This window comes from Sorex fumeus, unplaced genomic scaffold, assembly GCF_029834395.1.
Source record: "Sorex fumeus unplaced genomic scaffold, SorFum_2.1 ptg000063l, whole genome shotgun sequence".
Classification (NCBI taxonomy): Eukaryota; Metazoa; Chordata; class Mammalia; order Eulipotyphla; family Soricidae; genus Sorex; species Sorex fumeus.
Window position 1 is genome coordinate 1,061,455 of NW_026606120.1, and position 17,211 is coordinate 1,078,665.

The following is a 17,211-nucleotide window of genomic DNA, read 5'->3' on the forward strand; positions in this document are numbered from 1 at the left end:
CTGGGACTTTTATTCCAGTGACTTGAACAATACTACAGAAGCTAGGGTGTTGCCTTGTAAGCGGCTGACCCAAATTCGATATCTAGATTCCCATATGGTACTGCCTACACCTTTAGGAGTGATATCTCAGAGAAGAGACCAAAATAAACCCAAAGTATAGCCAGTTGTGACTCAAAACACGCACAATTTTTTTTCTTCCATCCTAGGAGACTTGGAAACAATTCTAAATGGATTATATTTAGAACACTTAATACATATATATGTATGAAACACTAAATATGGATTATAGTTCTTACCAATTCTCCCCAAACCTTAGAAAATTTAAAACATAAAAGCTATAAGACACTAGGTTATCAAGGACTAACTTGAGTTGTTAACTTTTATAAGAGAAACATAGTTCTGTGTATCTCTAATAATTAATTGCATGAGAATTTCTTCAACTCCAACCTTCCCTTCAAAACCCACCATTTTCTTTGTATGCTAACAAAACAACTAAGAGAGTTTTAGAATACATTTTTATTTGCTCGAGCGGGCCCAGTAACGTCTCCATTGGAGACTTTGTTGTTACTGTGTCTGGCATATTGAATACGTCACGGGGAGCTTGCCAGGCTCTGCCATGCGGGCGAGATACTCTCGGTAGCTTGCCGGGCTCTCCGAGAGGGGCGGAGGAATCGAACTCGGGTCGGTCATGTTGGCTGCGTGCAAGGCAAATGCCCTACCGCTGTGCTATCGCTCCAACCGATAGCACAGCGGTAAGGGCGTTTGCCTTGCACATTTTTATTGTTTAGTATAAATTATAATTTAGGTGGCATGTTTATAAATTTACAATAAATGTTAATATTTATGGTTTTGATGTTCACAGTTTCTATACCTTATAACTGCCAAAATACCAAGGACTCTCCACTAAGGTATTAATTTTGACTTCTAGGTTTTTTTAGATAAAGCTTTAGCTTTTTCCTTCATAAAACACAGAGTATCTAAACAGAACGGTAACCATATATTTATTGTCAGTATTCTTGAAAGAAATTCTTGCTGTGTAAAAAGAAAAATGAATTATTCCAATAGAAGCACTAAAGGATATTACCCCATATATTTTTCCATGTCCTTATTCTCTTTATGTCTATTCCTCATTGAACTGACTGAAATTATATCTATAGGACCTGATCTACTCATCTCTCAGGTACAGCTTTCTTAGAGAACACAGCTCTAAGAAACTCGGTCAAATTCAGCAGAGGTGCTGACCCTCCCTTCTTATGAAGAAAGTAGAGATTTGGCTTCTTGAGGGACATCTATATCATTACTGCTGACATTAGGTACAGATGTTTTTTGAGAAGAATTGAATTGATTTTCAGCATGATCTGAATCTTGGCATGTAATCACAGATATGACTGCACCCTGAAGGCTAAAATAAGGACGAAGGGTACCAAAGAAGGTGATTTTAGTGAAAGAATATATGTGAGAGCCATCATTCATATTGTAAAAGGACAGGTCCCCACCTTCATAGTCCAGGAAAACTCCAATCCTGCTAGGTTGCTGCCTCAGCAATAGGGACTCAGACTTGGAGGTGAAAACTTTGAATTTCCCATCTTCATAACCGAACACCCAGAAATTTCTATCTGGACTTTCTACAAACCACCCACTTCTCATCACTGTATCTGAGCAAACACCCAGAGCCCATCTTATTTCAGTGTTTTCTTCTGTCTTCACTTCTACCTCCCAATAATGTCTCCCATCTGTAAAGGAATTCTTTCCCAGAACACTGTATATGGTTTCCGATTCCTCTTGCAATTGTTCTGTGGAAATATCAGAACTCTGAGGAGCATTTTTCATTGAAACTTTTGTTTGATCATCAGATAAGCTGAGGTTGGAATGAGCTTTATCGGGATCCAGAGTAACAGCCACTGCAGGTGGTAGAAGGAAAAAATTAAGGTCATTCCACTATACATAGGTAATAGAAGAACACTTTCAAACAAAATCTTGTGTAACATTTTTCTAGATGGGATGAGACCATCTAAGAGAATTGTCTTATTTAAAATTCTTAAGGTTAATGGAATCTTGAGAATGATCTCAGTGTATTATTATGTCATCTGCAAATAGTGATATATTTTACTTATTTTGCTATCTGAATATCCTTTATTTCTTTTTTGAGGATAAATTCTCTGAATAAGGCCAAAATAACTATACTGAACTAATAATCAGAGCGAATATTATTTTTTTTAACTTGGAGGAAAATATTTTTTGTTTCACACTTTTTTTTTTCTTTTTGGGTTCACACACGGCGATGCACAGGGGTTATTCCTGGATCTGCAGTCAGGAATTACTCCTAGCGGTGCTCGGGGGACCCTATGGGATGCTGGGGATAGAAGCCGGGTTGGGCACATGCAAGGCAAACACCCTATTCGTGCTATTGCTCCAGTCCCCTGGTTTTACACTACTGAGTATAATTTAGTATTAATCTGCCATGTAGTATTAATCTTTTACAATACTTAGCTATGTTCTTTCTAACTCCATTTGTTGAGAGCTTTAATCACAATATAATGTGAATCTTGTCAAAACCTGTTCTAAATATATTGATATAGTTATATACTTTTAAATTTCCTTTTGTTTATGCTATTCATTGCATTAATTTATTTTCTTATGTTCAGTAATCCTTTGAATATCTGAAATTCATTCCCATATACTAATGATGTATAATTCTCTTAACCTATTGTTGATATATATTTGCTGAGATTTTAATCAAGATTTCTATTTATGTTCATTCATCAAACATCTGGACTAAAATTTTCTTTGCATGTATGTGCTGTTTCTCTGGTTTTTTTAATCATACAAATGAAAACACATGCTACAGAACAGGAGAAAATATTCACACACCATATGTCGTATAATTGGCAAGATATTCAAGACACATAAGGAGCTCACAAAATAATATATATATATAAACATATACATATACGCTTCAAAAATAAGATGAGTAACTGACCAGATACTTCACAAACTGAGACAGATAGATAATAAGCATATGATATAAGGTTCATTATCACTTGATACAGGGAAAATGTGAAACAAAATGACAAGAATAAGCAAGATTCCATCTTTTCTTATCACTGAATAGAATTCCATTGTGTATATATACCACAATTTCTTTATCCACTAATTGTTGGCCATTTGATTCTTTATTTTTCTTTCTAATGTAACTATTCTAATAGTCATATTGTAAATATTGGATTTCAATAAACGTAGGTGTGTATATATATATCATTTTAATTAGTGTTTTATCTTCTTGTGATTGACATCTACGAGCATAGTTGCTGGGATTTTATATGAATATTTTATTTATTTAATTTATATTTTTGTTTCATTTAGGATCACACCAAGTGGTGCTCAGACTTACTTCTGGCTCTGTGCTCAGGTTTCACTCCTAGCAGCCTAGCCTTAGGGAACCACATGGGAAGCTGGGGATCAAACCCAAGTCAGCCACATGTAAGACAAGCGTCCTGCCTGCTATACTATCTCTCTAGTCTCTGTTTTTATATTTTGAGTATTCTATTTTTCCCAAATATCTTTAAGCAGGTTACTTTCCACCACAGGGAATGAATATTCCTTTTTATTCAATCCCTCCCCCCCGGTATTTACTGTTTCGGGTCTTTTTGATGCAGGCTATTCTCACTTTTTTATATATAATTTTTAATTAATTACTTAATTAATTTTGAGTCACCGTGATATAGTTACAAAGTGGATCATGGTCAGGTTTCAGTCATACAGTGTTCCAACAAACATCCATCCTTCCAGTGTATGTTTCCCACCATCAATGTTTCCAGTTCTCTCCTGCCACCATCTCTCCATCCTGTCTCCATGGCAGACAATTTTCGTCTTTCTCTCTCTCTCTGCCTCTCTCTCTTTCTCTCTTTCTGTTAGTCTCTCAGTATCTCTCTCCTTTGGGGCATTATGTTTGCAATATAGGTATTGAGTGGACCAAAAATGGGGAGAGGAAATGGACAAAAACATTTTCAAAAAAGAAATGCAAATTGCCAAAAGACACATAAAACAAATGCTCTATATCATTAATCATCAGAGAGATGCAGGTCAAAACAATGAGATCCCATCTCACACCACAAAGACTGGCACACATCAAAAATAAGAGTAACCAATGCTGACATTGATGCAGGGAGAAAGGGACTCTTCTTCATTGTTGGTGGGAATGCTAACTGGTCCAGCCTTTTGGGAAAACAATATGGACATTGCTCAAAAAACTAGAAATTGAGCTTCCATACCATTCCAGCAATACCACTCCTGGGAACGTACTTTGAGGGCCCAAAAACACACAGCAGAATTGCTATCTCTACTTCTATGTTCATTGTAGCACTATTCACAATAGCCAGAGTCTGAAAACAACCTGAGTGCTATAGAACAGGTGACTGGTTAAAGAAACTATGATATATCTACATAATGAAATACTATGGAGATGTTAGGAAAAATTTATAAAATATATAAGAAGTTATAAAACTTGCTTCTAAATGAAGTTATGAAACTTGCTTTTAAATCATGGTGAGTGAAATGAGTCAGAAGGAGAGGGATAGACATAGAATGAGTGGGTTTATTTGTTAGAAATTTTTAAAAAAGCATACTATGAGATAAATATAATAGAAACAAGGACAGTAGAAATAAGGACCAGGAGGATTGTTCCATGGTTGAAAGCTTACTTCAAATGCTGGAGAAGGCCCTTGGGATAAAGAAGGGACCACAAAGATAGTTGAAAATTATCGCTCTGGACAAGAACTGTGTGCTGTTCTTACTTTTATGAGGTGAAAAGTCACTGCTATTTTGATTTCCCTAGTAATCATTGATGAAAGCAGTTTATGAAATGGGTGTTTCCTTTGGGAAAGTTTCTGTTCATTTTCTCACATAATTTTTTAAGTGCTAAAGGCATAACCAGTGGTGATTGGGGGTTACTCTTGCTCTATGCTTAGGGGTCACTCCTTATGATGCTCAAGGGATTGTGTACTGCCAAGAATCAAGATCGTATGCTGGCCACAAATGCAACACAATCGCTGTACTATCTCTTTAGCCTTCATTCCCATTTCCCCTGGATGTTTTTGTTGAGTTTTGTGAATTTCTGGCATATCTTAGATATTAGATTTTTGCCAGAGTGTGTACTTATTTTCCCATTCATAAGGGTGTACTTTGGTTTTGGAATAATACTTTGCCTATCATTCTTCAGCTCTTCCAAAAGTAAATAAAAAGTTTATTTTTAAAAATTTGGGCTGGAGCGATAGCACAGTCGGTAGGACGTTTACCTTACACGCAGCCAACATGGCTGACCCGAGTTCGATTCCTCTGCCCCTCTCCGAGAGCCTGGCAAGCTACCGAGAGTATCTCGCCCACACGGCAAAGCCTGGCAAGCTACCTGTGATGTATTTGATATGCCAGACACAGTAACAAGTCTCACAATGTTACTGGGCCCACTCGAGCAAATTGATGAACAATGGGAGGACCATGACCATGTGACCGTTATAAAAATTTAAGTCACACTTTATTTATTGATTTTATATAATCATAATATTTTAACTTAGGACAGTTTGGTAAGTAGACAAAATTATATATCAACAACTTAGCATTATGATTTGTCTATGATGAACACTTCATAAATTTTACCTTCCAATAGTTGTATAGTAATGACAATACTAGTAGTTGCATTAGTACTAATAATGATTAATATATTTCTTGTTTAAAAACAGGTTTAATAATTATTTTTAGTAGCAATTTTATGTAGGACATTAAACTTTGTTTTTGGAAGATTAAAAAAACTAGTATATGTGTGTGCATGCAGGGATAGTCAGAGTAAGTAGCATAAATTAAAAAATAATAATCAATTTAAGACTGAAAACTCTTAGACTAGGGGTCATTTCCCTCTCACACTAAAATATAACAGGTTCTTCTCTTTCTCAGATTATTCTTGCAATAGACATAATTTTAACACAATGATTTGTATAATATAATTTATTTATTATACATTTATTTATTATACAATTTATTTTAATAAATCTACTATGTAAATTAAATGTCTGATTACGCATCAATTTTAAAAAGAAATTCCTATTCTCCACCAGTTTTTTCTTATGGAAATATTAAAATTTTAATAATGCCCACCTGCTTTGAACTGTTCCTTTCTCCAGTCTAAAATGAAAAAAAACACAGATAAATAAGACAATAGTGATGTTAATATGCTTAACCTCATATCCCTGTGGTATTTTCAGACTCCAAATTGGAAAAAAACACAGAAAATGGCACATTTCTTAAAAATGCATCAAATGGCGGGGGTAATGGTGCCACCAGTAGGTTAACCTGTAACTGTGAGGTGAGTGCATCAGCAGCCTGATGACGCCTTCAGACTTCCAGATACCCCAAAATTGCTGCTGTGCCTTTGGCCAGACCCCAACAACTTGGAGCAAAGTTTACCAAGAAAGTAAACAGCCAAAATTTAGGTATGTGGGAAACACACCCACAAAGCACCTTCGGCATAGCTATATAATCGGAGGCATGGCCTCTCTGGTTCCTGATTGACCAGCTTAATGACCATGATCCCAGAGACTCAGAAACAAATCTCTAAACCCAGCGGCTTTTGGCAGAAATGCATCTGGTCCCTGCAGTAGGTTACCAGTGCTGGGCCAACCCATGTGGGAATAGGTTTTGTGCCTTGACCTGTTCTCCCTGGCAGCCCGGTGGCCACCATCCTCCAAAGGCTACTGGACAGACAGGTTTGGGCCCGCACTGACGAGACATTTTGGGCCTCACGGGATGGGGGTGTAGCCAGTCCTGTCCTCTCCATCCCAACAAGACCCCAAGTCATCACCCACGAATGGCCTCTCTGGCTCCTGATCAAGCTGCTTAACGGTCATGATCCCAGAGACTCAGGAGAAAATCTCGGAAACCAGCAGGTTTTGGCAGAAATCCCTCCTGATTTAAGTGTTAGAATTTCGGAATTTCAAAATTGCACATCCACTACTGCAGCCACGCGACATCATTCATAACCAGCAATAGAAAACAAATTGTCTACTGTTGCCTTTTCAGAAGATCTGAGTGTTGTAGTAAAATCTCAAATAATAATGGTGGGTCTGGTGTCAAAATATTGAATGTGATCAAAGTAGAGAGAGAGTAATGTGGAAATCATCTACCCCACAGGTAGGGGGAGGGTGAGGGATGGGGGGATACTGGGGTTATTGGGGGTGGAGAATGGGCACTGGTGAAGGTACGGGTGTTTCACTGTATGATCGAGACTTAGACTCCAAAGCTTTGTAACTGCTCTCACAGTGATCCAATAAATAAAATTATAAAAAATGGAAAAAAAAAGTAAGGTGTAGTTCATGCACAATTCAATCAGTTAATCAGTGGCTGAATAAATAGCATTACTCCTACATAAGAAAATGCATAAAATGGGACTCATAAAAACATAGAATTCTCTAAACCTGCAGACTAAATTGTTGTTACTTACCAGCATATAACTGTGCTTTTCTCCAATCTGAAAAAGAACAAAGAAATTAGATTTTCTGTTCATGAATTTTTCAACCACTTTAGAGGATTAAATTGCTGCAACCACATGAAATCTGAAGGTTTATAACAGTGTTATGTTTGTGTATTTATCACCTCAGTGAATATTCTGGATGCTTCTCTTATTTTATATCTACTATCACTGGAGTGATAGTGGAGCAAGTAGGGTGTTTGCCTTGCACGCAGCCGACCTAGGTTCGATTCCTCTGCCCCTCTCGGAGAGTCAAGGCAAGCTACCGAGAGTATACCGCCTGCATGGCAGAACCTGGCAAGCTCCTCGTGGTATGATATGCCAAAAACATTAACAACAAGTCTCACAATGGAGACATTACTGGTGCCTGCTCGAGCAAATTGATGAACCATGGGATGGCAGTGCTACCGTGCTACTATTTCTTACGTTTTCCACTTTCCACTAATATGTCTGTGGTAAAATACGAGGAATTGTTTTTTAGGAGGAAATATAAGAGAGGCTCAAATTGGGATATTGTATAATAAAACCACATATTTCAGTGTGAGTTAACAGCTCTTATAAGTTTCCTTCTCTCAGCACAAAAGCACTCTAATTAGCAGAAGAAATATTGCACTTGGCTAATTTCCCTATTAACAAAATAATAGGAATCCCACATGGTCCTCAGCCTAACAGACTTAAATTTCCTATTAATTATAAAACTTCAAACAAATTAATTACATACTTTCTCAGAAAAAGAGATAACTCATCTTTTTACAATATACCTTTGACATCCCAAGTGCAACTCTCATGCATCTTTAATGTCTTTAATGTCTATAGAATCACCTTCTCTAGAATGTAAGCAGAATTGACAAGCAAATCATGTAATGACCCTGTGGTCAGTCTCACATGTCCACTACTGAGTTTCGTGTGTGTGTATGACCATCTTATTGCATTTATAGGAAGGGATCCCTTGCTTACTAGCAGATTAATAGGAAGTGATTAGAAGAAAGGTAACAAAGATGGTTGACACAGCCATATCATCAACATAACTCACCCTGCTGATATAACTCTTTCCTTTGTACTGAAAAGTAAAAAAAAGTTGGTAAGATGCCAGATACATGCTGGGGAGTAAGGATTATCTTTCTTCTATTAGAGCAAAGAAAATGGAAGACTTACAAAGCTGTTTCTCAAGTGATTCTGAAAATGAAAAAAAAAAATATATATAAGGTTTATTTTCTAGACTGTAAATTGTAGAACATAATTTTCATATACCTAGATCAAGAATTTTACCTAAATTTAAAATCACTTTGACCATATCCCCTTAATTTCATTTTTATCCAGTGTGTTTTTCTATCTAACACACTCTTTGATCACAATCACGATCACGACCATTCTGTTGTTCGTCGATTGCCTCGAGCAGGCCCCAGTAACGTCTCCTTCATCCTAGCCCTGAGATTTTCATTAAAGTGCCATATCAAAGCTCATTCAGGGTTAGGAGAATGAGACCCATCATTGTTACTGGTGTTTGGCATATTGGTTATGCCACAGGGAGTTTGCCAGACTCTGCCGTGTGGGCAGGTTACATTCAGTAGCCTGCCAGTTTGTCCAAAATAAGAATGAGATAATATGATAATAAGCTTCCGGGAGCTGGGTTTTATAGTCTCTGGGTCTTGACCGTTGATGGGATTACACGGCCAGGGGACCAGTTGGTGGGTGTGACCCCTGCCTACTGGAATATGGAGGATATGGGTGAAGGAGGCCCAGTCCTGATCCGGCTTGGAGATCTCAGCCCCAGGACCCACATGCCTTTGTTCCTCTGCCAGTACCTTCATGCCTGTGGAGAGTGGTCTCAGCAATCTTTGATATTATCTAATAAAGGTGGATTTTATATTTCATTTCAATATTATACATGTAAATATCTTCTAAAAGTTATCCATATGCACAATAATGTAACTAATACATGAATTCATATTTCTATTTTACCTCTCTTTTGTGTTTCTTTGTTTTTTTCTTCCTGGATATTACGTGTTTTCTTATTTTCCTGTTGTCTTTTCCAGGCCAGGAGCAAAACAGAACACACGAAAATTCCAAGAAGGAAAAATGTCACAGCAAATGCTGCCTTCCATGGAGAGGACCTAGGGAAAAAGGGCTCTGACCCAGAACCCACAAGACTGATCAAAGTTACACAGCAGATCATAAACATTCCCTCATTGCTCCTGTCCTGTACTCCAAATTAACAACACTGACCTGGAATAGAAATGGTTTCCACCTGCTCTTGTCCAAAGAAGGGGTTCTTCAAGGAGCAAGACACCTCTCTGTTTGAGGAGTCTTCAACAATGATGGATGCCTGTATATTGTACAACCCATCTTCATCTTTGGTCTCCTCCTCAGAGAGGGATGGCATTTTCTCTCCTCTTGCATTGTTCCATTGTACCTCAGGTTGGGGAAACCACCCTTTGCCTGTACATCTCAGCCTTATTCCTTTATCTTCTGGACTTACAATAGAAACATGAGGTCCAGAACCCAGACCTGGAGGGGAAAATCATTCATCTGAGATTTGGTTACATTTTGTCCTTAAGTCCCTAATATTACACAGGAGTACCAACATCAAATGATAGATGAAGTACCATGCTATGAGTGAAACAAGATTTCTTTTTTTATCCTATGAAGTAAATACATACCTATGCTTCAAAAGCCACAAAAGACTTGAAGATAATAAAAGAACATATTGATGACTTTCACATCTTCTTTACCAAGAAATATTTGTAATTGATATAAAGAGACAATAGGATGAGACAAAAATTGGAAAAGTTGAATCATTTGAGAACACCATATATATTTGAATGACCTATATCTGTGTCTATTTATTCTGTTTATCTGAGTCTCAATAAAAGGAATAATTTTGTTTAAATTGATAATTATTTCCATAACATTTTTCTTTTAAATTTCTCCCAAATTTTCTTATTTTCCTATAATTGAGAATATATTAGAAGTGGGGATTATAGTTATGGAATTCATCATGGAGCCAAGGTAATCTTTTTCCTATTTGTTTACAAACATTTCAACTTAAATCTCAGAAGAGATCAACAAACTGCACAGATCACTCCAGACCCTATGCCAGGCTGAGTTTCATTCAGGGCATCCTAGAGGAGGGCAAGTGAGCCCACTGCATGTTCAAACGGTGCACTGGCAGCCAGAAACATTAATAATCCAGTTTATGCCATGCTTATGGCTGGACTCCACAGACCTGAGATGAGCCTCATCCAGGAACAAATCTGTAGAAAAATCTAGGTATGCAGGTTTTGTGACTGAAATCTCCAGCTCTCAAGGAGTTGGGGATAACCACCTGCACCCATCTCCCTGTTCTGGGAGCCTGCCAGTCATGACCATGAACTTCATTTGGAGCCATAATCTTATTAATTAACCATAATCCAGAGACACATACATAAATTTTAAAAGAGATCAAAAAGTTGCAGAGATTCCCCTAGACCCCAAAGTCACCATCGAGTTAAAAATTTAACTCCAGCTGTATCACCAAATCCAAATTTTTAGTATTCCTGAAACAACATCTCACAATCTACACTACTTATATACCAGGAGTAGCACACCACATTGGAATTGTAAAGTAAAGTAAAGTAAAGGCCCTCCCGTTGATCGTCAATTTGCTCGAGCGGGCCCAGTAACGTCTCCATTGGAGACTTTGTTGTTACTGTGTCTGGCATATCGAATACTCTCGGTAGCTTGCCGGGCTCTCAGAGAGGGGCGGAGGAATCGAACTCGGGTCGGCCATGTTGGCTGCGTGCAAGGCAGACGCCCTACCCGCTGTGCTATTGAATGGGAGGTAAAGTAGAAGGCAACTAATCTCAATAAAGAAAATATTAACACACAAGGGATAACTTGTAACAATATGTTAGTTAATTCTTATAAATGGGCTTAATTTCTCCATGGTGAGATACAAGAATCTTCACGCACTTTCTTCTAAGAAAATCTTTTTTGATCATTTTAGTGAATTATTTATAACAAGCAATACAAAATAAACTATTCAGGGCCTGCTAGTGGGGCAAGCTTGGATGGTGATTGAAATAATTGGAAATAATGGTGGTAGGAATATGTAATGGTGGTGGGATTGATGTCGGAATATTGAATGTAATAAATCATAGTGGACAACTTAATAAAAATAACATTAAAAATAAAGATGATTATATTCCATTCTATTTAGTTTTTTCTTCAAGCCTATTCTCTGCAACTCTGCAGTCAGATTCTTCCATGATTCTCACTAGCACTTACTTACATCAAAACATCAAAACATTCCATCACCAGAATGTTATAACTATCTGCTTTTACAGAGTAATAAAGAACATGACTTTTGAGACATTTTAAAAAGTTGGTATCATAGGCAATAGAGATAATACAGGGGTTAAGATATACAGCCAATCCCTGTTTTGTTCCTAGCACCACAGCTACCACTGGCCATGGAGTCTTAAGAGTATTACTGGGGTGGCATTAGAGACTGTCAGGCATTCCAGAGCCTGAGGAACACTATATCCTATTAAACTACTAGGGAAGTTGCCTTATAATAACTGGGAAGGGTCTACATAATGCCTCATCACTGCTTGTAGAGACCTCCTGCCAAAACAAAATAAGCAAAACCATTAATATAACAGGGTATGGATCTATTGTATCTAGTTATCATTTTTTTAATCAAACCTAGTTGTGTTCAAATTTACTCATGACTTTTCACTCAGGTATCACTATTGATAGTGCTTGAAGGACCATGTCCACCGTCAGGGATCAAACCAGAATGAGCTACATGCATGGCAAAAAATTAATCCCTGTCTTTCTCTATAGCCCAAATAATACAGTGAGGTGTTCTCTTTCCCTTTCTTTTCTTTTCTTTTCTTTTCTTTTCTTTTCTTTTCTTTTCTTTTCCTTCTTTCCTTTTTTTTGTGGGGTATGCACATCTCTCAAAGCTCAGGGATCTCTTTTACTAGGTCTGTTGTGATCAGAAGTGGGCCCTGAAAAAACACTCAGAAGACCATATGAGTATTTGAATCATAGTCACAGATGCTATAGGGAATGCAAAGCAAGTGACTTGCTTCCTGTACTATCTCTTCGGTAGTATCATCTGATTCAGTATTACCCTATTTCTAGAGATAAAACATACATTAAGAATATGAGAATTATATTATTATTATCAAATCCTGATCTGTTTTGGAGTACTAAAACTTTTGAAAAACAGAAAGCAGTGTGAATGACAGTTTATCGTCTTTGAATTCTCTGAGAGATACTAATATTTTTGAACCAAGTAAACAAATATAAATGATTAAACTAACTTCTGAGGGAAAATAAACCACACAAAAACCTAGCAAATAATAAGTAGTGAATAAATTATACTTGCATCTTTTGGGGTATTATAATCAATGATCAGACAACATATTTACTAATGTTGATAAATAGAAACAAAAAAGAGTGCCATTCTAAACATAGAGTTGTATTGAACAAAGGTTAACTGAATTAAAAATTAATGTGGAAATGAAATTATCTAGCTACTTATTAAGGTTGAGTTTGTTTTTACAATTATCAGTTAACAATCTATATTAACTCTAATTTCCATGAGGTTATGTCTAGTACTGTAAAAATTTTTATCTTAAAGTCGGTTACAAATTTGGAACTACATAAGATATTTTTTTCCTGTTCGACTATACCCAGTTGAGCCCAGGGCTTACTGCTAGTGATGCTTGGGGGGGGAGGGGGAGGCAGATGTTGTGCACAGGGGAGAGAATTGGGGTTTACACGAAAAACAAATTCTCTCCCTCCTATACTGTCTCTCAGGCCCTAGTACCTCTGTTAAAAATTGTCTATTTATACTTTACTTGGGGCTGGAGCGATAGCACAGCAGTAGGGCATTTGTCTTGCACACAGCCAACATGGCTGACCCGAGTTCGATTCCTCCGCCCCTCTCGGAGAGCCTGGCAAGCTACCAAGAGTATCTCGCCCACACGGCAGAGTCTGGCAAGCTACCCGTAATGTATTCGATATGCCAAACACAGTAACAACAAAGTCTTCAATTGGAGACGTTACTGGGCCTGCTCGAGCAAACCGATGAACAACAGGAGGACAGTGACAGTGAATATTTTACTTAGTCACTATATATCGAATCTTTTCTTAACAAATATTGTGATGACGACTTCTTTTTTCTATAACACAAGTTCATACGGGTAAAACCCTCAGAGTGACATCCTCACGCATTTAATTTCATATCCTGAGCTTTTACCCATCACAGTAGTGACTCAAATACCGATATTTGAGGAGATGTTTTGGTAATAATGATACATTCTTTCAAGACACATTGTGAGTGACACAAGTGGGCAATAAGTGATATATTTTATGGTAGATAGCTATAAAAAGAGATTTAATTTAAGATTAAAGCATGATAAATTTATATAGAAATTGAAAATTCAGGGTACAATTTTCTTTCTTTGATATTGACCAGTTCCTAGATACCTGCCTTTCTTTTTGTTTCCTATTTACTAATCTCTCCTCAAATCAACTATAGGACACGACATTACTCTTAGAGTGATCTTCATTTGAAACTAATTACTTACCTATTACCTTTAACTCCAAAGTGGCTTCTTCAAAATCATTTCCTTTTTTAAATAAGCACTTATAAATCCCATTGTCTGAGACCCGAAGACTGTAGATTCTCACAGCTACTCTTCCCTCAGTGATGTAATCTTTTACTAATTCTGTTCTTCCCTTATAATCTACTACTTGTTCTTCCACCTGCTCCATTCCATCCTGATACACATACACAGTCTCTGAGATCTGGGACCGAAACCACCGCAGCTCCATGTTCTCCACACTCATGGCTGGTGACACACGACAGGGTAGAACTGTTTCTGCACCCAACATAGCCACAATAGGTTCTGAAGGTCCAACCACCAGGAAGGAATCTATGGAATAGATCGACAAATGTAAATAGCATAAGTGTGACTTTTCTGGTCATTTCACACTACAGTATCAATGCTGATGCAATAGAGTCCATAGTGTTTCCTCATTCACATTGCACATATTTGCAACATGTACTCAAGGTAAATATGATAAAAGACTGAAACAATTCTTCCTTATCAATGAAACAGACTCATGTTTTAAAAATAACTTTTAATTTCAATATTGGTAATTATATGAAGAAGAAAGTAATATTGGTAATGATGAAGTTAAAGTTTTAAGATAGAACTGGAAATATCATATAGCAAGGAGGAGACTTGACTTGCATGTGTGCAATGGAGGTTCAATTCTCTGCACTCTATATGATCTCCCAAGTCCACCAAGAGTGATACTTGAATATAGATATACGGGTATCTAACCCTGAGCACTACCAGGTATGGTCCCAAATGTAACCTTCAAAATTTTTTAATTAGATATTGAAAAAAAAGATTGCTTATATTATTGATACTTTAATGAATTAGAAATTATTAATGAAGCAATCCTACATAATCTTATTCTTTAATCATATAGTAACTAATTTACTTTTGTGTATATCACTGTATCACTGTCATCCCGTTGTTCATCGATTTCCTTGAGCAGGCACCAGTAATATCTCCATTCGTTCTAGTCCTGAAACTTTAGCAAGTTCCACCTTGGAGGCTCTTTCAGGGTTAGGGGAATTAGACCCATCATTGTTACTGGGTTTTGGCATATTGAATACGCCATGGGGATCTTGCCAGGCTTTGCAGTGTGGTTTATGGAAAAATAAAATCATTACACAAAGATTAAAAGATTTAAAATCAACTGATGCATGTACAGCAAATTATGAGTGACAATCATTCTATTCAGATAACAAAAGTATTGAAATATAAAGTATTCTTACCTGATCTCCATATGGTCACCTGAAGAAGCAAAATAGTGAAGAGGTCTCTTGACAAAGAGAAATCCATGGAATACATCTTTCTCAGAGTAGAAAGTATCACGTAGAGGCAAGTTCTGAAATTAGCTTTATGAAAGACATAATTGAATCTACAGATTAAATGTTATCAGTAAGGATGTTCACAGCATTTCAGAAATGGTATCCTAAAGCTCTTAAACATCCTTAGCTTTTCTTTCAAGAATCAGTAGTAATTCATTTGCACTCACAAAAAAAATGATTATTCTCTTTTCCAAGAAAACAGTTATATCTCAATAGGTCCATTCTGAGATAAACCCATCTACCGTATTACTAAAATACATTCTTAAATAAGAATCATTAGAATGGAGGAAGATAATTACAGGAGGCTATAAGTATTTGCTGTGAAAGATAACTTTAACAAATACACTATTCTGATTTCAGAAAACTTTCTCAGCACATTACCATGTGATGAAGGCACAGCTAAAATCTGACTTGTATTCTCTTAGTGCTCATATCCTTGTCCACTTTTCCTCACTTTCTTCTTTACTCATCACACCAAAATGCAATACTCACATTGTTTAGGTCCTTATTACCGAGATGAAGGCATTGTGAAGCTCCTCATCTTTCTTCCAATACCAGTAATGGTCTCTAATTACCAGCTGTTGAGTGTACAAATGTCCATTCTTTGATATTTTTTCTCATATGTCAAAATAACATCAGATTTTAGAAAATGTGAGATCTTAGAAAGTCTCTTAAATTTTCATAAAATTTAAAGAAAAATGAATCCTTTTACAAGAACCTTTTAGCACTTTGGCCACCCTTTCATGCTCAAAACAGGAAGTAAAACATGGTTAGAAAAGAAACCTTTGACCTAGCAAGGACAATAAAATTCATCTAATAATTAAATATATGCAAGGTATAGGAAGGATTCAAACTAAGTGAAGCTTTTCTTTCTGAGACATTAAAATGTCTGCTTAAAATTATTATTGAGGTTAATAATATAGCTATTAGAAATTTAAAGAGTTAAAATCCTTGTCAAACACTTTTTAAGTGGGTTTTAGTTTTCTAAAACCCATAGATATCTACAGGTTTTAGATTTCTCATTTGACAATGGGTTTGATATTAGTATCTACCATAATTTTTGCATGAGAAATATGTGATTAATGTATGCAAAATACTAAGCATTGTCCAAAACTTATCAATTATTTACTATCATCCCATATAGGTTAATGTATCTTTTAGTGAGGCCAGAAAGAAATTTTATTTAATTAGAGAAATGTGAGAGAAAAGAAATAGTGATATGTGTTTAAGAGAGAACATGGATTTTTCCAGAGTGGAAAAAAATCAACAATATCTTAATTTCCTGTTCAACTCACCTCAATATATCTACTATTTTGATGATGACTAATCTGCCTGCCACACAGCCCCTTATTACACTGTATAGGAATTTGAAATTACATTAGTTCATTCATACTTTCAAACTTTCATTCCCCAGACAAGGAAATTTCCTCCTCACTTGTAATATCTTTAGAGACCAAGATAAATAAAAATTAGTATAAAATTACTGTGTCAATTTTTCTATTTAAAATCCCAAGTATGTTCTACCCAATTTACTGAATATTAGAGCCCAAGTGATACTGAGAGCATTGCTCAGGGAAAGGAGTACCAGCAGAGTGTGAAAATCTAATGGAAAGAGGAGGATGTACAAAGGTAGAGAGCTCAGCTTTGTGGGTTGAAACTTAGAATTATCAACACACCTGAATATCATAAAGATGATTTCACCTGCCGGAATATCATGATTTCAGCTTTTGGCAAGTGGAAGCAGTAAATA

General features: G+C 36.5%; 1 protein-coding gene across 1 annotated transcript; it reads right to left on the minus strand.

The window, feature by feature from the left end:
• Nucleotides 1-1,251: 1,251 nt before the first annotated feature.
• LOC130035878 (butyrophilin subfamily 1 member A1-like) lies at nt 1,252-15,423 on the minus strand. Its single transcript, XM_056127807.1, has 9 exons — nt 15,366-15,423; nt 14,101-14,448; nt 9,743-10,024; nt 9,479-9,646; nt 8,672-8,692; nt 8,550-8,576; nt 7,490-7,516; nt 6,148-6,174; nt 1,252-1,901 (listed from the first exon to the last, which is right to left on the minus strand). Exons 2-9 carry the CDS (start codon nt 14,405-14,407, stop codon nt 1,252-1,254), a joined length of 1,509 nt encoding a protein of 502 aa, XP_055983782.1. The 5' UTR covers nt 14,408-14,448; nt 15,366-15,423.
• Nucleotides 15,424-17,211: the final 1,788 nt, after the last annotated feature.